Source organism: Telmatherina bonti (genome assembly GCF_933228915.1).
Source record: "Telmatherina bonti genome assembly, chromosome: 24".
Classification (NCBI taxonomy): domain Eukaryota; kingdom Metazoa; phylum Chordata; class Actinopteri; order Atheriniformes; family Telmatherinidae; genus Telmatherina; species Telmatherina bonti.
Window position 1 is genome coordinate 15,093,996 of NC_136633.1, and position 24,486 is coordinate 15,118,481.

Below are 24,486 nucleotides of genomic sequence, written 5' to 3' on the forward strand. Positions count from 1 at the left end.
ATGAGATTGGTTTTGTCATTTGTCTCGCATTTTTGCGAATAGTCTGAAATATTGTTAACAGCTCTCTTGATGTTGCAGACAAGGACAAAAGCACACAAATCATCACTGCACTATGATTTAACATTGAGAGTAGGAGGGTCTTTCAGCTGTACACTACACGAGCCAATTACATGTCCTTTTGCATGCGAATGCACACATGCACACACATGTACAGGTGACAATGATTTAAAACATGGCCTCTTCTCTTTGTACAAGAGCAAATCACACACACACACACACGCAAATAGACAAACACATGCCCCTGCTCTTTAGGGAAATGAGCAGGAAGAGAGGAAATGATATGCTTCAGGTCTGAATGGCACCTCCACTTTCATCTGTGTTGATTTATCTCCCACGGTGTGTCTATTTTTACGGCATACATGTAGATGTGCTGACAACAGCTCTCATTTATCAAGGCGTCAGTGAATACCAACATGGAGTCAATCACTCAGATGGTTGCTTCCAACTCGCCTGGGTTATGAAAATGATTTTTTTCCCCCCCTTCTCTCCTCCTTTCGTCTGAGATATCAGCTTCGACTCAAGATGCAGCGGCTACTGTCAGGCCTCCAGCTGAATAGATGTTGCAACGAACAAGCCAATTTAATAAAGGGAAGTTGATCAGAACAATTTGCATAGCAAATCTCAAGCGGGGAAGAAGGAAGGGGCTTCTGATTAATGTGGTCCCCAAACAAAACAAACTGACTGGAACTGTGGCTGCGTTATTTGTTAGAATGAAGTGTTTCTAAATTGTGTTGCGCTGAGACAAAGTTCACCAGAGTTTATTGGACAAGAAACTGTTGAAGTTGCTTCTCTGTGACAAATCAAAGAAAAGAAAAACAAAAGATTTCTGCATATTTTTCTTTTCTTTGATTTGTCACAGATTTTGAAAAAAAAAAAAAAAAAAAAAAAAATGGCTGTCGTTTTTTTTTTCAATCCTTTATCGTAACTTATTTCTATGGTGATAAAACACACCTCTGTAAGGGCCTTTACACACTGGGAACAATGCAAATAAATGTCACAGAATAATTCAGAGGTGAATAATCTGTCGATGCAAACCAACAACGATGCTAAGTTTGTGAATAAATGGTGAAAATAGTAAATAAAACTTGCAGGGTGGATTCCACATGAAGCCATGACAACAGAGTGCTGATGCTGCAACATAAAAGACAAAAATTGGTCATGGTCGCATCCTATTGGAGAAAACTTAATGGAGTTTCATTGTTTAATCAAGGAGCTGAAGCTGGACCGCAGACGCTTCTGAACGGACTTTGGGGTGTCCGAGGGACTGTTTTTGGATCTGCTTTAGCAGCGAGTTGCTTGCTTTAAGTAGCAGAGAAGAAGTAATGAAGATGCTCGGCCGATGATACAAAGTTTGATTGAAACAGCAGCAAAAGTGACACATGCATAGCTCACAACTGGTAATCTATCAGTCAATACCCTTCTCTGAGTAGTCAATTGTATATTTATCAATGTTTACATATATATATATATATATATATATATATATATATATATATATATATATATATATATATATATATATATATATATATATATACATATATATATATATATATATACATATATATATATATATATATATATACATATATATATACCAAGGCAGTCCCAGGACTGCCCAAATATATAATCCCTCCATTGTCTTCTGGGTCTCTACCATAGTCACCTCTAGTAGGCCATGAGGTGTCAGGATGCATCTTGACCATATGTTCCAGCCTCCCAATCTGGATCAATGCAGAGAACCAGAGCCTCTACTGCAGGGGTATTCAAAGTCGGTCTTAGAGGGCCACAGTCCAGCAGTTTTTCAATATATCCAACCATAACCCCATTGACTTAAATTAAATGGATCCAACATGGATGGATGAAAAAACCTGCAGTTTTTTTACAACAATTTACCAGGATTCCTTCATGAGGCTGGTGATGGGACCTATCATTTCCAGAACATGATATTTACCCGAACCTTTCAGCTTCATTACCATATCATCACTGGAGACATTTATATTCCAGATCATATCCACAAATGGGCTTTCTTTTGTTGTTGTGGTCATGTCCAAGAACGGAAAATTTGGTTTGTTTCTTTACTTACTGCACCACATTTTTTTATTTGACTGGAGATTACCAGAGTTTCTCATTTCATTTTCATTTCAGCTTTGACCTTTTCGCTATTTTGATTTCTGCTACATTCTCACCGTTTCATCTTTTATCATGATGTGACCTCTATGTTGCATCACTCTGAACCCAGTAAATACTTCATTAACACAAAGATGTGCTCCTGCCTCCACTTACACCGACCTTGCCCCCGTCTGCATTGTATTCCTTTTCATCGCCGTCCAGCAGTCGTGCCAGGCCAAAGTCAGTGATCTTGATGTGATTGGGAGACTTCACCAGGACGTTCCGGGCTGCCAGGTCTCTGTGGACCAGTCTCCTTTCCTCCAGGTACATCATTCCCTGGTGGAGAAAGAAAAATACATTGCTGTGAATCCTTTCCCGGAGCCCTTTATCATTTTCCATCTCAAGACTGAAGCAGTGTGAGAGCAGGAATGCGTCAAATCTCACCACTAACAGAATATTATTGTCATAACTGTCATCAGCCTTAACCACAACCCATGCAGACATTTAGAGTTAATCTTTAATCGTTGTCATACCTCATGTGCATGACTCAAAGAGACAGAGGAACCAAGACAGCTTTTAGCATTTTGGAGATGTCACAAAGTTTTTCACAAACAATACAGCAAAGCAAATATTGGAATCTAAAAAAAACAAAATTCGGTGAAGGTGGACAATTGCAGCTAAAACACAGGCTGTGACTGAAGCTTGAAGTTTGCTACATCAATATCTACTTCTTGCAACATGTCCACCTCAAATGTAATTTTGTCTTTTCAAGCTAGAGATTGTCTTTGACATGCCGCCTCAGTGTCCTCAGTAATTGGGGCCATTTTCAAGATGGCTAGGCAAGGAGACGTAGAGATGCACCGCCAATTAGTTAATTACAAACGCATGGCGAACAAAGCAAGTACGGTGAGTGAAAACAACAAGACCTTTTATTTGAAAACTTCGGCTGTCTTTATATGATGCTAAATGAATTGGATGGAGCAGAGACCCTTAAACGGTTTGACATAGAACGGTTTAGCTCATTACAGAGAAGCGCAAATAGGTTTTTATCACGTCCTCATGAGCACATGCCCATTTCTGTGTGGTGCACTCGTAGCTAAACAAAACAGCGAGAAGGACAAGAAGACAGGCAAGGCTGAGCCCAATGAAGTGTATTAGACTGGATGTTAAGCAAGTGGATATCACTTTGCAGGAGGATCAATAAAAACACCTTGGCGAGCAGCGAGGTAGTCACTGTACTCAGCAGACAATGGAAAATTTAAACCAAGGCCCACGCCTCCACTGGTGCACAAAGAATCATTGCCCATTTGAAACAGGGTGAAAATACTGGAAATATGTGTGTGTGTGTGTGTGTGTGTGCACAAGTGGAGGCGCATTGTGCGAAAGTGCTTGAGCCACCTCCCCTTCTTCCTCTACCTCCTCCTCCTCCTCCTCCTCCTCCTCCCAGACGAATGTGAGGGGAAATCAATAGCGCCGACGTCTGACTAGCTGCTAGCCGAGCCCTCATCCATCATCCTCTGGCCTTGCGGAGACTGATGCGTAGACACACATCTAAACAAACACATGCACTGACAGAGACCACCAAGAGCCTACCAGTGCTCAAGAGCAAGATATTTTTCCCAAAGCAAACTTGTAATATTTCTGACTGTCTGCTTGCATCCAGCTTTCAGTTGTCATCAATATGTGGCACAATGATGTGCGAAGAACCCCCCCCCCCGCCCTTAGCTGAAAGTGTATTTAAAATAGATTACTTCTAGTTGTGGTGGTTGGGGGGAGGGGGTGGAGGGTAGAGGGTAGAGGGTGGGGTGGGTCAGGCAGGCGATCAATAACAACGCTGATTGCAATAAGCCAGAAGACGAGCATGCCACGCAATATTTATCCCCAATGTCGACGTCGAGAGAAATTAGGAATCAATGGCCCACACAGCCCATTAATACACTTCGACTTAAACTGACGGGGCAATGAAGGGAGGCCATTGCACTGACAGCACTGAATGTACAACAGCTCAAGGAGCCAATTAATTTTCAGCCACCCTGGGTGGTAAACACCAGCGTCCCAGCGGAGGATGTGGGGGCACCCCCTGCTTTCAGGTTGAGAGGGTCCCGCTGATTGTACTGCCTTAACACTGTTTATGTGTCACCATCCCCAGAGTCCAGACGTCCATACGAATAGAGGGGAGTGCAGATAATTTGTGATTACACAGAACTTGCAACAGAAGTAATTAACCAGCATTTCATTCTTTAGACCCAAAGGCAAAGCACTATTCAATAGCTCTTAGTTATGCACATCTGTTAATAACTGTGTTGGTCATTGAATGAATAATATATAGATAAGTTAATCTATGAGGAAATTGTACAAGTTCCCAACAGATTAAAGCTCTGAGTCACAACGAAAGCTTGAATTATAAGTAGATTAATATATATGTTGAGTACCTGCCAGCTTTCTTGAAAGATGATTAGTTTGAGGAAACAAATGTTGAATTTATTTCAAGGATAAAGAACATGTGGAACAGGAAAGGTGATGCAAAGTTATTGTAGTAGACAAGCAGAAATAATTTGTAGGGAAATAATAATTTGAAGGTCAATAAAGGAAATGCGTGCCTGAACATTTGGTAGCTTGTTCCACCATTGTGAAGCGGGAACTTTATGGACTGTTTTGGAAGTTGAGATGATGTGACGACAATCCTTGGAGACACGAAGTGAGCAAAGAGAAACCTGAATGACTGAGCTGAAAGTCAGCCTCTAGGGGGTTTTGGCATCTTGAATTTATTTTGGGTGGCCATGTGCAACCAATAGAGAAGACTGCGCTACTCACTGAAATGTACCTGGCTGTGGTTGGTTGAGCAACAAACAGGTCGCTGCATTCTGAGCCATTTAGAGGGTTTCGGCTAATAAAGTGCTGCAGTAGCTGAACCAAGAGATAAACCTTTTAATGGTTGTAAAGACGGCAAAAGATGGATTTCAGACACAAACAACAGGCACGTTAGGTTCCTGAAGTTTATTTATTATTCTTACAACCCTTTGTGGAAATATCTGATTCCATGATATCCAACAATGTGAAGAAAACCATTGTGTGATACAAAGTCCTAAAGATCTAGACCAGATGTTTGAGATGAGCTTTTCATTGATTAGTAATTTTGCTACAAATTACCAATTAACACATAACAGCATCAAGATGAAAGGCCTACGAACATCTTTGAACACAAATCTGTAAATACTGTGTACGAACAAACTGTTGAAGGCAGAGCATAGTGCAATTTGAAAACCATTCCTTTCTTTCTTTTAAAACAATGAGATCTAACAAGACAAATAATTAGGGCATTTTGGTCACTGGATAACTTCACGTATCAAAGCTACTTGTGTCATCTGTAAAGACAACAAAACACAGAATTTAACAGGTGTCTTAAAAACAGCAGCTCATTAGATCATTTGATCAACTTCTTTAATGGGGTTCTAAAAATATTCAGCTTCCTGTCATCTCTGTTTCTATGTCAAACCAATTAAACAAGGTTTTGTACAATGTTTGTATTTTTAATTGTTAATTTATTTTTTTTCCCTTGTAAAGCAGAAATCCATCCATCCATCTATCCATCTATCTACCATCTATCTGTCCATCTACCCATGCATCCATCTATCTATAACATAGATAGTGTGTCCAAACTTTTGAATGGTATTGTATATATAAAGATTCTGAACTGCTGAGCAAACTTTTTTTTTTTTTTTTTTTTAGTGTTATTAAGCAACTTCAGAGTTAAGTGATCCAACATGGTGATAAACATGCTCCTGTCCAAGCTCTTTTTTTTTTTTTTTTTTAATTTGTTGCAGGCTTTAATTTCAAAATGAGTGAATATTTACAAAATGTGTAAATAAATGAAAAAGAATGACATGAAGTTTACTAGTTGTAAAGATTAAAAAAGACTTGCAAATCGTATTTTCTTTTCATTTTCTATTTTACACAACTTTATTGGAACTACAGTTGCATATGAGAGGAAATCTTCAGATGTGCAACAAGCTATCAAAGAATATAAAATCATATTTTTTCAAACACCAAACTTCTCTTTTTATCTCAGCAAGACTGTATTTTCACCACGAGCAAGATGTCTTCTAAAGGACAGGGTCATGGCTGGTCAGTGACCCATTCACACCTCTCTCTTTGGTTTAAAAAAGAAAAAACCTTGAGGTTTGAGTCTGCTGTGATGTAGGAATGTATAAGAATGACTCCAAACATGAAAAAAGAATAAAGGAGCAGTTCACTGGTAAGTGTTGACTGAAACGTACATTCTACTGTGGTTTTGCTGAAATATTACCAAACAACTTTTCTGAGGAATTCTAGTAGTTTTAATAACACAGTTACAGGATACCAGTCCACCCAGTATCCATGAGCTTCACTTACTGACATTACTGTCAAGAGAAGCCTGAAAAAGAGACTAAATGTGAGTTTCTGCGAGGCACCAGAAGGTGAGGTGCCTGTTTCCAGAGGGAGTGATAAGAGCACAACATGTGGCGCACCCCATACCGTTACTGAACCACCCTCCGCGCCCCACAAAACCGGGTGAAGTGGCAGCAACAATGTGAGCAATATGGGACTGTCCGCACGCTGAGAACTGGGACCGGCGCGATAAGCGGTGTGCACAATGGGCTCTGCTCAGGTGGTGCAGGTGGTCGTCTGTCATGCGCTGCGTGCGGCGCTGGAGATAGAATGGAAAGTATTCCCACAGAGCTGGCAGCCTCGAAAGCATGTGTGTAAAAAAACATCTGTGTTTGTGTTGTGTGTGTGTGTGTATAGGGGAGGTGGATGAGCCAGTCTCTTCAATCATGAGTATATTCACACGAGCGCATAACAAATTCAAATTTTATTCAGAAATATTGCCCTGAAAGTTAAGCCTAATTTATTTCCAAAGCACTTTGAGATAATGTGTTAAAGTAGTGCAGTGTTTGAATTATCTGCACAGACAAAATAAGCTCCAAACGGCTTCGTTGGACGGTTCGGATGGTTAATGAACGATGCAGGTGGATGTGACATAATGTGACATATAAAACGACGGCGCAGTGGTGGCGCAGCAGTCGGGGTGCAGGCCCATTTACTCCGCATTCAGCCGATCTGGAGCCACAGAGCAGGAAAAACTCTACCTATCTATCAACCTGAGCTGTGCATGTTTGTGTGTGTGTGTGCGTGTGTGTGTGTGTGTGTGTGTGTTTGTGCGTACCTAAGGGAATTTGAATGGTGAGATAGCGTATGTAGAAGCAAGAGAGGGTGAAATTCTCACTGTGGGAGTGGATTTAACAACAACGTCGGAACTTATCAGCGCTTGATATCTCTCTGCTTTACACTCTAAAATATGCGTCTCCAAAAGAAGAAACCGAACGTAAAAAAAAAATATCTAAGCTGTGTCTACATAATCTCAAGTCCCCTGTGAAAGATGACTCCAAAATGTCACTGTGCAGGCAATATAAAGGCCGCTGCTGGCGCATTTACATGAACAAATGTCAACAATCTTCAGCAGCTGCAATGAAATTTTAAAAAAATCTTGGGAAACTTGTTGATCGGTTCAATTAATTTCAGCAATTCTGAGCCGAAATAATAGAAAAGACAAACACTTTCCGCGTGGAATCTTCAAGTAGTGACGACAATGTTACGCAAGCCTCAATAACCAGTGCTAAAGAGAAGTAGCCTGCTGGCTACCTCACAGTAATGATGGGTTGCATCGTCAGCCCAGAAGTCCGACTTTGACATGTGAAGCGTGCTGAAAGGAGGAGAGAAACAAAACGGGTGGGGAAAAAAAGAGAGGATAACAATAAGCACACCTGAGCCTCATTTCAATCATCTGAGCAGCAAACTATACTCTCAGGCCAGCATTCAGTCTGCACAGTAATGCCTGTAATTTAGCTGCTTCTCGCTGTGACACTGAGAAGTTATAATTTTTAATCACAGAGGATAATTATCGCAGCAGGAGGCTTTAGGACTTTTTCATTTTTCCACAGGCCCACGGGCTACTTTCAATATGAAAAGGAACATTGTTCCTTTGACATTAACACAACTGCACTGCATGTAAAAACACAGTACTGTACTAAAAGGTATTTTACATTCAGTCATGTTACAGGATCATCAGTCTAACTCACTTTCTGTTTAATGATTTAACACTGCCACTTGAGTTTGTGTTTGCAGCTCTGTGCCTCAAACTGGATTGTATTCAAATCACCAACATTAATTACATTTATAAACTGCAATTCTAACTGATTTTACAAACCTTGTCAGGTGATTTAATACCACCAGCTGGCATTAACTCCTACTCTAATCGGCATACTGAAAACTGCCTTATTTCTTACCATTCTTATCCTTATTCTTTGGTTTGCTGTTTTTACGATCTGACCTCGTCCTCACTCCCTTCAGACATTAACTCAGTTGGACAATTACCATCACATGTTCTGTGGGCAGCTCCTTCAGTTTATTTACTCCTTGGTTTCCTTTGTTAAGTGTCACTTTTTTTTTTTTTTTTTTTTTTTTCAGTTTGCCTTTGTTGCCATTTGCTTGTATTCTGTATCTTGTTGACTAAGGTTGATCCTCTGGATCTCCTGCCCCTGCAGCACCATTATGTTCGCTGTGGAAAATAAGGTTTTCTTTTCAAATGATCCGATGTTGACCCAGTTCAGTCCAGAGTTTGGGTTCCTTCCCATATCTCAGAAATGAAGCAGAAAATATTAGTACTGCAATGTCGGGATGGTGAAACTGAAGCTCTGTGAAGCACTGAAACATGTCATCAACCCATTGTTTTTATTTTGTTCCATCTATGTCTTCCATTATTTTATTAAATGATGAAATGGGGTTGTTAGGTTATGTGAATATGATAAAACGTCTTTCAAAGTAACCCGAACCCTTACATAACAGAAGCTTTTCCAGCTAAATCTGTGTTTTTGAATGAAAAAAATGGGGAGAAGTGTTTATGCAGCTGGGAAAGAGATTATATTAATATGTTTACAAGGTTTAATGCAAGAGATGGAACTGACAAGACAAGCCCCTTCAAAACTCCCATGTTAACAAGGGTCTTGGTTGGTCGTGACTTTTGGGTACGCTGAATCAGCATATTGCCACCGAAGTCACTAAAAGTAAAAACATGAAGCATGGGAAGCCATTGCCGGATGTAAAGATGAAGATGCTGTGCTGTTACGACACACACGCTGGTTGTGAACTACGCTCATTTAACTCAATCTTGGTGCCATGAGATCGATGGAGTTAGCTTCTTTTGGCTAAATGTAAGCAGCCTGGGAACTTCTTTTAGCAAACAATTCTTCTAGTTTAATTATTTTACTTCAGAGATCTGTTTGGTTGAGGCCAGATCTGGGTGTAAATCGATCCAAAAAGGAAATCTGGACCATATTAATGGGGAGCATTAGCCTGTTGGTTACCTGTCCAACCAAAAGTCATAGCCTACATTCTGTTGTTGGTTCCAAATTCCTAATTTTAATCATGTCTAACAACTATCCACTGCTCAAACACATACTTCAATAAAAATTCCAGAAGCACAAAAAAGTATCAACACAATATTCCAGATTATAATGAGGCTGATTGTATTGAGAAAAGGAAAACTTGATTGTGTAATATCGACTTGTATCAGTGCTTCACTTGGTAGTTTTGCTTGTTAAAATGACATCCTAAGGAGTCAACAGGGGAAAAACGAAAACTGAATGCTGTGTGCAGATTTCAAAATGGCATAGTCACGAGGTATTGAAGTAGAATCCCTGTTTTCATTGTGTGTGTGCATATGCCTAATGAGCTTCAGCTCGAGGCTTCACCAGTAATGGGTGTGTATTGAAGGAGGTGACCAATCCAATCAGCCCTTTCTACCCAGTAGATCTAGTAGTCAAATCCCTCCCCTTATGCATCCTCGAGCAGTACTGATCCTTACAGATAATTAGAAAGGCCTGTGGGGCTTATCTCTTCACCCGCTGTACTCCTAACCATTCGTCCTCATCTCCTTCCACCCAATTTTCTTATTTTGTCGCATCAGCAGGGACGTGTGCATTTCCCTGGGGACTGCTTTTTGTGTGTGTGTAAAAAATTTTAAAGAATGCACCTCCATCAGTGAAAGACAGAGAAATAAAAAAAAAAAAAAAGCTCAGAGTGCACATTAGTTGATTTTGTTTTGGTTTTTTAAATCTTGCAAAATAGTTTTATGGGATGTTTGGTAATCATGGCGTGAAGCTTCGAGATGCAAAGGAATGTGGGACTGCATTATTAATGAAGCCCCGGGGAAATGAAGTGCTGAACATGGATCACTACCATATAGCCTGCTGACAGTAATAAATTCACAATAAGTACGTAATGTGTTCTTGAAGGAAACCTAGGCAGGAATAAAAGAAACCAAATGTTTTTAGCTCTGTGTGCATCAATCACTTCGCTTTGATTTCTGTAAGTCGTAATCTGCCACTTCATGAGGGACAACATAAAAGTTCCAACTTCACAACTGCATCTTTCCATTTAAGTAAAAACATTCAATAAATCTAAATGCCATCCAGTAGACCTCAAGGCAAATCTGGAGGAAGCTGGTTTAGGAAGCGCAACAATACCAGAAAACCATTGAAACAAACTGCATGGACGCTGTATAAATGTCAGCTTTTATAAATCCCCACATTGCTGATGTGCATCTTATCTTCCCTGACTTTCATTAGACTTGCTCTGGTTTACAACGCATGTTCGACATGTCAGTGACAAACACTGAAGTGAAAAACACACTTCACCTTCAGGCTGCATTCTGTTGGCTCATCAGCTCTTAACAAGAATTTAAATGACAGTAAGCATGTTGCTCTTCAGTTCATAACTATAATTGCCTTTCAGTGCACAGTGGACAGTTTTCATTACTTTGCAGTTAATTGTTGCCCTTGTTGCACCTTTTCTTTACAACTACAGGATGGCAACAAGCATTGAAGCGTTGTTATAGTGTTTGTTGCTAAACAAAAGCTGAACATAACATAGCAGCTGGATAAAGGCTAGTTTTGAATGGGGACAATGAATGCAATATTTAGGGCTGTCCACAAGATATTTCATAATACATAGTTGGCAATCTTTACGACTGTCAACCAATATTATATTGGATCTTGAGATCTCAGAGGTGTATGACATGTCATAATGGTTCAGCATTCTGGCTGCAGCAGTGAAGGATTTTGTGCTTCACATAAATAAAGGACAAGGTCCGTTGAAAAGGTTAAAAGGGGAAATAGTGGTATTCAACAACTTTTATTCACAGAAGTAGCTTTTTTCTGTCTTTGTATTTTCACTGTGTGTTTTCTTTTGCTTTTCAGTTAGTTCAGTTTTAGACTTTATCGTATTTCTTTAGAGAAAAGGAAAACAGACTTGTATGACGTTTTTGGTTAGGTTTGGGTATATAACAGTTTTTTATATGAAGGAAAATTTGTGAAAATCTTGGTTAGTGTTTTAGAAAATAGCTGCTTGGTTCAGTGTTGGATACAGACGGAAAGAAAATTGACAGTTTTCAACAGGATTTTTAAACATTGGAATTTCCATTTAAGCGTGAAATAAAGTCTTTTTTCCCCTTTTTTTTGGTGTTTTCACTGTAAGTTTTCTATTCATTTATTTATCATTCATTCATTCATTATCTGAACCGTTTAATTCGATCAATGGTCGCGGGAGAGCTGGAGCCTAACCCAGCAGCCTTTGGGCGAGAGGCATGGTACACCTTGTACAGGTCGCCAGTCCATCGCAGTGCTATTTATTTATTTATTTATTTATTGCCATTGATTAGGTTTAGGAATCAAAATTAAACCTTTAAATGATGGAAACACATGTAGGAGCATTTTGGCTAAGTTAAAGGAACAACACTACTTAGTTAAGTGAAGGGTACAAAACTTTTTGGTTAGCTTTAGTATTAAAACCTACTTGGTTAGGTTTAGACCAATGGTAAGCAATAATATTACTGGTACCACTCATGGCATGTGAGGGATGCTGTTCATTGTACAATAAAGTTGTGTACACTGGGAAACCTGCATCCTGACCAAATAAAAAGTTCAAACCAACATAAAAACTTTGACCAACCAAATATCTCTTTGTTTTTATTACCTGCCAAATAAAAGCTCACATGGTGATAACTTACTTCACACAATCTGCTTTTTAGTTTTTCAGACATAATATAATTTATTTTCCATTACTGCCAAATATGCACTTTAAATGCAATTCCTTTTCACATATACTGATAAAAAGCATACAAAATACAACTGAACAAATAAAAGTTAAAGCAATTTACGGTGTGTTGCTGATAAAAAATGCGTAGAGATTGCACTTCCATACGGTAATGTGTTTTGGCATGAAAATACTGTTGCTGTTTCAGAAGAAGACCCCTGTAACGAGAGAAAAAAAACAAAACAAACCAGGAATAAAAGGATAAAAAAAAAAGGACAAAAATATCAGCAAACACATGCATCCAAGTCGTTATGATGTGGCCAGTGAGACAGTTCTCTCCTTGGGATTTTATAACATGATGGACACAAAATCACTTGTTCCATCCTCCGGTGAGGGAGGGGGAGTTGAAGGACGTGCGTTGGGGGCAGGAGGAGGGAGAAGTGTAAAGGCTTGGCTAATGAGTACAGGAAAGATGTGTTTGCTCAGCACAGAGAGGGAAGTGAATGACACACAGGGCTTCATGTTAAGCTTAACTAGATTGGATCTCATGCCATCCGGTTGCTTCTCCAGGGATGCAAATCTACAAGCATGGAAGTCCACACGAACATATCAATGGACGAGAATGCTCAAACACACACACACACACACACACACACACACAAAGGCGAAGATCACAATGCAGATCCAAAAATGTTTTCGCTTCATGAATGTAGTTGCGTGAGATGTTTGCTTATTCTATTGATAAATTGATGCATGCACATAGTTATATGCACAGCCTACTTTACCCCAATGCAGAACAGTGTCACAATATCCTTGCAAATATCCTTACGGGTTGGTATTGATGGTACTATTAACACTCAGAGACACAATGATGGCAAGATGCACATCTACACACATTTGCTATCATGTGTGACCGACTCCCTCTCAGCGCGCCAATGGAAAACTATGGCCTAGATATAAGCCCCAGCATAAGTTATCAGAACTCCAACTCCCAAAAAACAATAAAAAGACTTGTCTAGTAGGAGCTTGAGTGTCAAGCCCTATCATTTCACTCTCAGTCCGACTACTCTCAATTTATTCCACCATCATTATACCGAGCCCAGGGAGGGAGACTCCGAAAGGGAGACAAGGGAAAGAAAAAATAAAAGGAAGAACAAAATTAAAAGACTCCTGCAGTTCCACATACACTCACTTCCAATCCCATATTTAATTCAGTGATTGATTTGTTCATTAAAATACATCCCAATCCTAATTATTCCATTAATAATCCAAAACCTAATGAAAAATAAAGGGACAGTGGTTCAGTTAGTGAGTGACAAAGAGAAGCCGGATACAAGAGGGACATGCAAAGAAGGCAAGAAGGAGGTCATTTTCATGCACTGAAAAGTTGCTACAGAGATTTTACTCACATGCAAACACACACAAATAGACACACACACAGGGTCATCGAGGGATGTGTGGCCTGGAGTGGAAATGGGGATGATGATGTGGTGGGAAAACCTCTGATAGAAGAGCACAGGGTGACCAAGGACATGAAAAATGAGCAGAAATATAAAAGGAAAGATGTGTGTGTTTAAGACTAAATGCAGAGGAAGGAGTGAAGAGCAGAAAAAAAAAAGGGGGGGTGCTATATTAACCAGCAAAATTGCAAAGAAAGCAAATTACAAAGGGAGAAATGGGAAGTCAAATGAAAGCATGAAAAGGAATGATGGAAAGAGTAGAAAATAGATGAATGCAAATTGAAAACGGTGAAATTATAAACATCTTTAAAACAAAGTCTTGTTGAGAACAAATGAAGATGCGCTTGAAGAAAAAGCAGAAAAAGTAATAATACTGGAGAAATGAAGGAAGGATTGAGGCTGATAAATTATCGTCCAATTACACAGATTTAAAGAAACCTTCGTAAATGTTCTAAATAATATGTGTGTGTTTTGTGATTGTATGTGTGGGGTGTTGGGAGTGGAACAGACCTGAGTGTGGCTGTAGATTAATGGGGTCCATTATCGCAATGCCCAAAACACTCAGTGATGAAGAGTCACTGCCTGGCGACAGGCCTCGGCCAATCAATTTGTGGCACAGCAGTCACCTGGCCGGGTCATAGCCCACATACGGCTGGCGTTTCTGCTATTGTTGTGGCCGGCATACGGGGTGGTGGCGAAGGGACTGGGACACTGGCAGACTGCCGTGGCATTACATTGTGGTGAAGCTGGAAACCAAAAAGCTCCCCATCCAGCTTTTACAAAGGAATACACTTAAATTAGCATTACACACTTCCTGTCGTGATTTTAGTTTTTATTCCAAAATAATCTGAAATTCTTCAATTTAATACAGGTTAAAATGTGATAACCTGAATGTCAATTCTCATTTTTACTGTTGCACATTAGGCTATAAAGTGGAATATTTCCTATTCTAGTGTTTTCTTCTTTGATAATCCAAATAATCAGATAATCAGAGAAAGATTGCAAAAAAAAAAAAATTAAAAAATTGACCAATCAGGATCCAAAACCCTTCTTGCTGTATCATCCAGAGAAGGACACATTCCAACACAGTTTGTCATCAATGGACAGTTTCAAAATGAGACTTGGTGACGTTATAATGATGCATTTGTACACATGGAATATGTAATCTGCACATCTGTATTAATTCTGACCAACATACCGATGCGTTGCAGGAACGTGACGTCATTGTGAGTACTGAACAATGTTGTCATACTCGACTGCATAACATATGGACGGCATCTCTAACAACCTGAATGAGTCACTATAGCAGCAGATACCAGTGCAGGCACTCAATATGGTGGTGGCGAGATTTTGAATGCGGCAAAGCACATCTGTGACTTCAGCTGCGATGCATGCAGAACATGTGCCGCCATTCAGTTGTCTTTTTCTTATTTCAGCTACAACAACAAAATTCTTAATAAGACACAAATGTCTAAATGAAAAAAAGCAAAAAGGGTTCTGAGCTGACCTGAAGGCAATCCCGTCACTGAAAACCTTCGGTACATTATGCAACAACGGCACAAAAGCCCTCAGTCTAGCCAACCATTACTTATGTAGCAATGGGGATGTTACCTGATGCACTGAGATGTACCTCGCTCTATTTCTCTAATATATTAATGTATAAATATATGCCAATATTGCCGTCTCTGGCTGCCCTCCCTGAGCCGGGTTCTGTCTGAGGTTTTCTTCCTGTTACAGGGGAGTTTTTCCTTCCCACTGTCGCCGCATGCATGCTCGGGATGGGGGATTGGATCAAAGTCATGACTTGATACAATCAGTTGGTTTCTATTATAGGATATGTGTGAACCGGCTTGAAATGATGTGTATGTTGATTCGTGTATGTAAAGTGCCCTGTGACAACATTGTTGTGAAGTGGCGCTATACAAATAAAGTTGAATTGAATTGAATTGAAAACAGATAAATTAGTTGGCTTCTATGGTTTATACACAAGCTTCGTATTAAAAAAAATGAAAGGAAAAAGCTAAAATAAATCTAGCAGCTTTAATGATTTTAAGTCACTGCAAGCTAATTTATTTGAGGCAAAAGTAAGATTCCTTATAGCTCCTTCACTTTCTGTATTACTCCGTACTGTTACTGAAATGTTAACACCAAACAGTCCATCCTTTAGAGTGCCATAAAGTCTTTTTTTTTCCCTTTCTCTGTTTATTTTTACACCTTCCTTTCTCTGCTGCTTTCACGTCCTTCACCTCAACAACAACCTTTTCAAAGCCAACTGAAGAGTGAGGGAAATAATTCTCCCCTCAGCTAGAAGACCGTGCATCCTCTGAAGTGTGTGCTCTCTGCTGGTGGAGAGGTTCCCCATCATTACCTAGAGAGCGCAAAGATCATTCAGAGAAGAAGTCTGAGTTATTTATTTTGCTCGCATGCCCAAATGTGCATGGCCATGTACTTGGATGCACAAAGAGGTGAAAAAAACCACACAAAAATGCATATAGTCAAATGCTTATGGAGATGATGCAGAAAATGCCTTTTTTATGGCTTAAAAATGCATTTCAGGGCTGTGTGATGCAAAAAAATAAAAACCAAAACAGGTTGATTTTGGAAGCCATCCTACCACTCAGAGAATTCAACTACTAATGAAAAGGGCAGCTCTAAATGATTCCTACTGTAAATATTTCAAGCCCCAATGAGTCAAAAGGTTTTGTCTTTAAGAAGCAGATATCAGAATTGTTTGCAGACATGAGTTCATTGTGATGTGATTAAACACAACACTCTTTCTTTTCTTTTATCAATTATTTTTCTATTAATGGAAGAAAGAAATAGTATAATTTAAGGTGAACTTCAGAACTAGATTCATTCATTCATTATCAAAGCTTAGTCCAATGAAGGGTTGCGGGGAAGCTGGAGCCTATCCCAGCAGTCTCTGGGCGAAAGGCGAGGTACACCTTGGACAGCTCGCCAGTCCATCGCAGACTATCTAGATTATATGGGCAAATGTTAAAGACACACTACAGAACTTTTGCCATTTTCCCGTCACTCGCGCCCTGCTAACGGCTAATTGTACCTCCATCTTGCATCCTATCTGACATCCTATCTAACAGCCTGCAAAAGACGATCTTACGACTCTTGCTTTGTCCCTTTTCTCTCTTTTAATCTTCTTGCGCTTCTTAGCAAATAAGCAATTGCATGTTCAAAACAGTCACTGTGTTTTCTGGCATGAAGTGAAACTCTGCTGAAACGTCACACAGCATCTCGGATGTAAAAGTTGTGTAGTGTCGGTTTCTCAGCTTCCAGATGATGGTGGACAGCAGGGGCTTTAGAAATAACACATGATAGATGTCTGGGACGCAGAGTTTTAAGGTTGGATAGTTACGAAATGCGTAAGGAAGCTATCCACGAATTAAAAAAAAAAAAAGCAGATATTGATAAAATTATGTGACTGTGGTCACGTTTGAGTGGCAAAATAAAAATTAACCTCTTCAACTCAGAGGACATCATCTAAGTTGGAAGTCAGGGTAGTGCTTCCTTCAGGTAGGGAGAGGGTATTTTTCTCATGGTGAGGAAGAACAGGGCGAGAAGCTTATAGCTTCTAGTTTATAGTCCTCAGGTTACCCCAAGAATAGCTACAGTGTTGCTGGGAAATATCTTGTCTGTATTTCCTTAAAGGAACTGTTGTCTCTCCAACCTAATCTAAGTGTGATAAATAGATGAATGGCTAGACAGATGGAGATAGAGACCAAGCACCTCGAATGTCACATACCCAAAAGCTCAATCTGGAGGTTTAATTGAAAAAAAAAAAAGAAATGAAAAAAAGAATTCAAACTACATCAGTGTCACTTCAAAGATTTCTGTTCTTCAATAACAAATTACCATTCTCCTGTGTTGACATATCTGCCACACAAATAGGTATAAATGGTTTATTCTATGGCAATAAAAACCTAATTCATTTAGCAAAGTGACTGGAAACTATTTGAAACAAAGTTTTTTGTCATAAAATCAAGGTGTGGGTGGTTTAACTAGCACTGGAGCTTCTATGTAATGATGAGAATAATGGAAACAATAAAACAGAGGATAAATCTAACTGTAGGCTAACATCAGCAAAAGACTCAACTCGACTGATTCACTAATTCACTCAATTGAAACAAATGACCAGAGTATGAATTCCAGTCAAAGAGTTTCATTCAGACTATACATCAAGAATGAATGGCTGTTTTTGCCATCAATCACAATCAGTCTATTTACTGAACTGACAGTGGGAGTCTGCGAGTACTGAGTGATCTCTTCCTTTCTTCTAACAGGAGCACCAAGACCCCGGCATTTCCCACCCTGGCTGCTGCAGGTGAAATCGAATCCAATTATGGCAATAAGTACCTGCTTAAGTAACCTGTTCTTCAAGCTCTTAGAAGACATCTATCACATGGGATAAAGGGTTAAAGCCTGCCAAACTAACCTCTGAAACCCCATGAAACCAGAGCGCTCATCACTGACAAATGGCTGTCAGCTGAATGAAACGATTGGACACACTGCCTGTAATGACCAATGGGAATCAATTCTAATGGAGTGGAGAGCTCAAAAACATAAAATTATCTAAATAGTGGTGTAAAACAAGACGTTTTTATGCACTGTGAGTTGTTTATTAGCATGCAGTTGTTGTGTTTATGGTATTTATCATGGCAGCACATCGGTTCGCATAGGGCTATGGGCAACATCATGCTGTGAGTCTCCATTGCATACAACGGGTGTCTCCTGCAATAAAGTACAAAGTATTTTCAGGTAATGAAACCTTGCATTGAGAACTGCACTAAAATCTCATTAACCTGAGGCAAAATGTTTTCTTTCTTTCTGCTTATTGTTTACACTCTAGACGGTGTACATGGAAAGTGTTTGTAAAAGTATGGTGACTTAAAACAAAATAGAAAAGAGGAAAACATACCCAGAAAATCTCGACCTGAGAGCAAAATCAAGTAAAATGTCATCTGTGCCAGTGACAAGACAGCAGATAAGGTGGCAGGTATGCACTGATATTCCCTTTTGTAGCGTTAGCACTAACCTTGCTTACAGGACTATTTACATGTTCGCACATACATTTACAATTACTTGAAACATTTATTAAAGACAATAGACATTAGGATGTGTTATGGAGTACACTTTTATATTACAAAACAATCTAACAATACAAAATGTGAGGCCAGAATGACTGTTTTTAGCTAGCTGGACATTAGGTTGGTGAGACAGTGGGCTCTTTGTTTTTGTTTTTTCCCAAAAAGATAGGTCAGGAGATTTCAGTCCAGTACAAAATATTGTATGCCCTTTTTTTTCTATAGATGTTATATACTTTTTTGGGGGGGGGGGAATGGAAGAAGGAAAAATCTTTTCTTGTTTTAAATATTTTGTACTTGACCTAAAACTGGAAATTAAATGCCACTGTGTAAAACATCTAAATCGGCACTTTAATTCAAACAACAGCAAATGATTTAGATGCTTAGAATTAGAAACCAGCAGCATACCTTTGGTTTTACATCCTCTCATGCATTCTCTACAGTTTGCCATTTCCAATGATGAGAGTGCATGTCTCTAGAAACTTTTAGCATATCAAGGCACTGCACGTTTTATATGCTTCCATACTCCAACACACCTGTTTCTAATGAAATGGATCCAACAGTTTGTCAAGTTCTGAACAATGATCTATAAATCTGAGTCAGGTGCGTTTAAGCAGGAAAAAATATCTCATCTAAAACCTTGCAGGACTGTGACCCCTGTGGAGCAGTTGAAACCTTGAAAAACAAAGCAGGCCCATCGAAAAGCCAGTGAGTGGCAGAAATAAGTAAGTCCAACACATTTTGATTGGTATAAATGACTCATTCTAAGTTGACAAAAGCACAATTGTTAATGTCACACGATAATGCAAGCGTCACAGAGCATCATGTCAGACAGGTTAAACATCATTGGTGCAAAAACAAATGTGGAAACCTATATTCCCAACTAAAGCCTTTTTGTGGCTTTTGTAACCAAAGTCAACTTTGGATGCTTCTGTATTATAGCAGATGTCTACCTGCACACTGTGTATTGCAAGCCTAGCACTTTACTGCATTCTGTGTTAAAAGTCAGAATTTAGCAGTCAAGCAGCCATGACATTTGCAAAAAAAAATCACAAATGTACTTTGCTTAATAAAAAAAAAGGCACAAAATTCAGCGATGCACTTTGAACAAAAATTCCTTTCAGCATTGTTAATGAGAATAATGAGGTGTATATGTTGCTTCATTTTGATGATTTTAGTTTGTCTTACAGCAGATCAAAAACTCGTCAAATGTTAAATTCCCCCAAAATGAAGCTTAATGGATTTGGTGATGAGTTAGGAGCCCTCAAAATGTCGTCATCATTTAAATTATAGTGAGGGAAAAAAAAGCAACATGAACACACATCCATAAAATCTATGACAATCCCCCCACCTGCCAACACATGCATTTAAAGCATAAATGTTGCAGCGACACCAGATGCCATCCAATTTGCTGCTGATTACAGCTGCTTACCTTCGCAATTTGGACACACCAGTTGAGCAGCAGCTGCGATCCAATGTTATCTTTGTGCTCGTGCACGTAGTCCAGGAGGCAGCCGTGGGGCATTAGCTGGGTGACCAGCTGGATGGTGGGGCTCAGGCAGACGCCCAGTAGACGCACCAGGTGGGGATGCTCCATGCTGGCCATGATCAGGGCCTCCTAGGTGAGAGGGGTGAAAAGAGCCAAAAACGGACTAAGAGGGATGGTGCATGGAGCAGAATTTTATATTTTGCACTTAATTCTGCTTAAACACAGTTTATAACTAACTTCTCTGAAATAAAAGCATGCAGTTTTATGAACTAGTTATTCCACTACAATTGTTCGAACAAACACGCCCAAAAGCTCCAAGTCACATAACATTGTTTCAAGGGCATTGAATATAACTTTGACTTTTGGAAGCAGAAAATCCTAACAGGTTATTTAGTTTATATAAGGTTACTAAAGGAAATATCTAAGTTCATTTTGCAGACACAAAATTAAAAATTGTGCTCCAGACAATCAAAATCTAATATTTCCACTGTAAACACGTGTCTTGGTGACATGATAGAAAACTGAGAATAGGCAGATCAATCTTCTTAAATTTCAGAGCTTGCCACAATTCTCTGGATTGTGCTGTGGAAACTTGTTGGGTTTAAGTATAAAATATTTTGTCAATCAATACAAAGTGTTATCCTGTGAATGTGCAGTATATGTAAGGGGAGACATTAGGATTTTAAAAACGGTAAAGAAAAAAAAAACCTTTGGCCAAAATGCAATCTGATTAAAATATCTACTGGCTCCTATGAAAGACTAAACAATTGTCTTTTATAAACCTATTTGTGACATCATGGTTCTTCAAAAAGCCAATAGAAAACTAAATAATTTTGTATAACATGCAGTGGTTTAAAGGTTGTCAACTTTCTAACTGTGTCTCATTGTCACCTGGAGCTGATCTATCCAACTCACCTACACAGAGTTCATTTAGCATTCATATAACATCACAAGGGTAGATAAACTGCCCATATCCAAGTCAGCCATCTTTAACTAAGAAGCTAGTCCTCCAATTTCACAAAAAAAGCCACCTATACAGGAAGTTAATGTTTCGTAAGAAAGCTTTCTGTGGTGACAAAAAGCTGCAGGCTGCCTTCGTCTAGTACCTTCATATTAGGTTTTATGGTTTATGGTTTTATTTTGAAAGGAAGCTATATGACACTTTTATCATGGGAAAGCTTTTGTTTTCTACAGTTTCAGGTGGATTTAAAACACAAAACTATCCAAATTGGATGAATTAAATATCAACTTTGCCTACAGAAAGGTTACATCAATGTTTTTGTGTCCTGAACAGCACAAAAAAACATTCATTCTTACCACTTTGCCAACAACTGCCTTTGGTACGTTCCTCACATAAACCCTTTGGTTCACTCCCTGGAAAATCCATCTCAATGTACCTACAATATCACATATGAACAATCTATTGCTACACATGTCCTTGATATACTTGTGTAGTTTGTCAGTTTAACAGCTGTGAACGGTGCTGTCTGAGAAGAATTACAATGGTGTTGTTCCTTAATATGTATCTTTTGAATTACAGGCCCATATAGGATGATGGAGTGTTGTATGAACTCATGCGATGCGCTGATCTTTGATCTTTCTTTGATGAAATCTCATTAACTTAATGGAAAATTTGCCTTTGCTAGGTTGTGAGATGAATACATTACATGGCTGAGCAAGCAGCTGGTTACTGTTAGCCACAGAACACTGTAGCTAACTAAAAACATATACACTGATATCTAGATGAGATCTGGTCACCAAATGGATTAAACTTCTTCAAACATTTTTGCACTATTTCTCTTTAACTCTTAACAGAGATAATACATCCCGATAGTATGGTTGGACGGTCCCGACTCCACTTTCCTGTAGGTCACTGAAAGTGGCTAAAATTTCACTTTTTTCAAACAACTCTGAATTTTTTCAAAAAGAGAACGACCAAATATTGTATTAGCAAATGTAAGCAGTTTTCTGATCCTAATCCTAAAATGGAAAAACAGTGAATTCCATCAATAGAGCTTTTGTTCAAAAGCATACAACTTTTAATCAAAGGGGATACAGGAGACATAAGAGAAGCACGCAAAGAAGTTAGAGTAGAAATTAAGAAGGCTAAACTTATATATAAGTATGAGATGGAGAAAAAAATTAGCAATAATGATCTGAAAGCAGGGTGGGAGGGTATGAAGACAATGGCAGGTATGGCCAAAACTGATCACAATCCAACTAAGTTGAAAGATTATAACACAAAAAAAAAAAAAAAAAAGAACTGGCTGAAGCTCTGAATGAGTTTTATTTAAGATTAGAATCTCAGAGTTCTTGGTGATGGGAGCAGAGATGCCATTCTGTAAGTCTACTGTCCAACTTAAGCAGGAGAGAAGCGCTGTGATTTCAATGTTTGAAAAATGAAAGTTGAACAAGAGACCTGGGCCGGATCGCATCACAGGAAAACTGTTAAGAAACAGTGCAGAGCAACTCAGCAGTGTTTTTCTGGATATATTTTTTATGTCACTGGAGCAGAGGAAGGTCCCCAAACTCTGGAATTAGTCTGTCATTGTTCCTGCAGCTAAATGCAGCTCTCCTAAACAGCTGGATGATTTGACCACTAGCCTTGACTTGAATGAAATCATTTGAGATATTGGTGAAATTTGCTCTTTTAAACCAGGTGCATGCATTTTTAGACATGCTGCAATTTGCTTCCAGACCAGGCAAAGGAGCGATGATGCTTGCATTACTCTACTTCACCCGCTGTTGAGACATTTTGAGGGTGCTGGGACACACACCAGATATTTATTTGCGGACATCTCATCTGTTTTTAATACCAATCAACCTATAAGTTTAACTCAGAGTTTGCTTGATAATTATAAAATTGATATTAACTCAGTACGGTGGATTTCAGATTTTTTTGAAAGAGTCCCCAAAGGGTTATCGTAAATGGTACAATGTTAGAGTGCCAGTTCTCCTCCACTGGCTCTCTTCAGCAAAGTGTCCTGTCACCTGTACACTTTCTGTAAACCAACACCTGCAGAAGTAAGCATGTGAAATGACAATTCAAGAAATCTGTAGACGACACAGTTATTGTGAGTCTGCTGCATGGTCCAGTGGTGGAAGACTTGACCAAATGGTGCAATGGGGCCACTTACACCTAAACACTGAGAAAACCAAAGATATGCTTATTGATGTTAGGAAGTTATCTCACTCTTCACAACAGACGATAATAAATAAAGTTATTGAGCAGATGGAACAGTATAAATAGCTTGGTATGGTTATGTACAACAAATTGAAATTTGATGCAAATGTGGAAGCAGTGATGAAGAAGAGTCATCAATGCCTGTACTTCCTAAAGGAAGCTATGGGTTTTTTACATGGAGAGAAACATGATGACTTTTTTTGATAAGTCTTTTCTGGAATCTGTTTAAACATTCTCTTTTATTTCTTGGTTTTTCCACCGAGCTAGACAGGGCGGTGAGGGTAGCCAGCAAAAATATAGGCCTCCCACAGTCTTCACTGCCGGCTGTATATGAGCAGTGGGTACTAAGGAAGGCCAGATGCATTGTTGGAAACCAGAACCACCCTTAACATAAAGACCTTGAACTGCTTCCCTCAGGTCTGAGATTCAGAACCCAAAGACTGAGGAGCATCAGATTGAAAAACGTCTTTGTTCCTCATGCCATAGCATTTTTAAATAGTCTTGATAATTTTTCTTCTTTCATTGATAAATGATCTCTTGTACTGGGTTGCACAGTGGCATGGTGGTTAGAAGGTCACTGGTTCGATCCTTGGCTGGGGCAAGGTTTGGTCAGTGGCCATTCTGTGTGGAGTTGGCATGTTCTCCCCATGTATACATGGGTTCTCTCCGGGTACTCCGGCTTCCTCCCACTGTCAAAAGACATGCATGTTAGGTTGATAGGGTACTCTAAATTACCCTTAGGAGTGAGTGTGAGTGTTAGAGGGTGTTGGTCTCTGTGTGGCCCTGTGATGAACTGGCGAGCTGTCCAGGGTGTACAGTGTCTTTCGCCCTTAGACTGGGATAGGCTCCAGCTTCCCCACGACCCTGAATTGAATTAAGCGGTGAGGAAAATGGATGGGTGGATCTCTTGTACTGTTTTATCCCCCTTTGTAGAATTTTATTTGATTAATC

At 39.3% G+C, this 24,486-nt stretch overlaps 1 protein-coding gene across 1 annotated transcript in view; it reads right to left on the minus strand.

The window, feature by feature from the left end:
* Positions 1–24,486, minus strand: part of LOC306773740 (receptor tyrosine-protein kinase erbB-4-like) — a gene marked incomplete at its 3' end in the record, with an annotated part of 325,583 nt that overhangs the window by 13,940 nt on the left and 287,157 nt on the right. The window contains exons 20-21 of the mRNA XM_079263638.1: positions 20,295–20,480; positions 2,347–2,508 (exon numbers count right to left, since the gene is read on the minus strand). Of these exons, the coding sequence (XP_079119764.1) occupies positions 2,347–2,508; positions 20,295–20,480 (348 nt within the window). The remainder of the gene's footprint in view (positions 1–2,346; positions 2,509–20,294; positions 20,481–24,486) is intronic.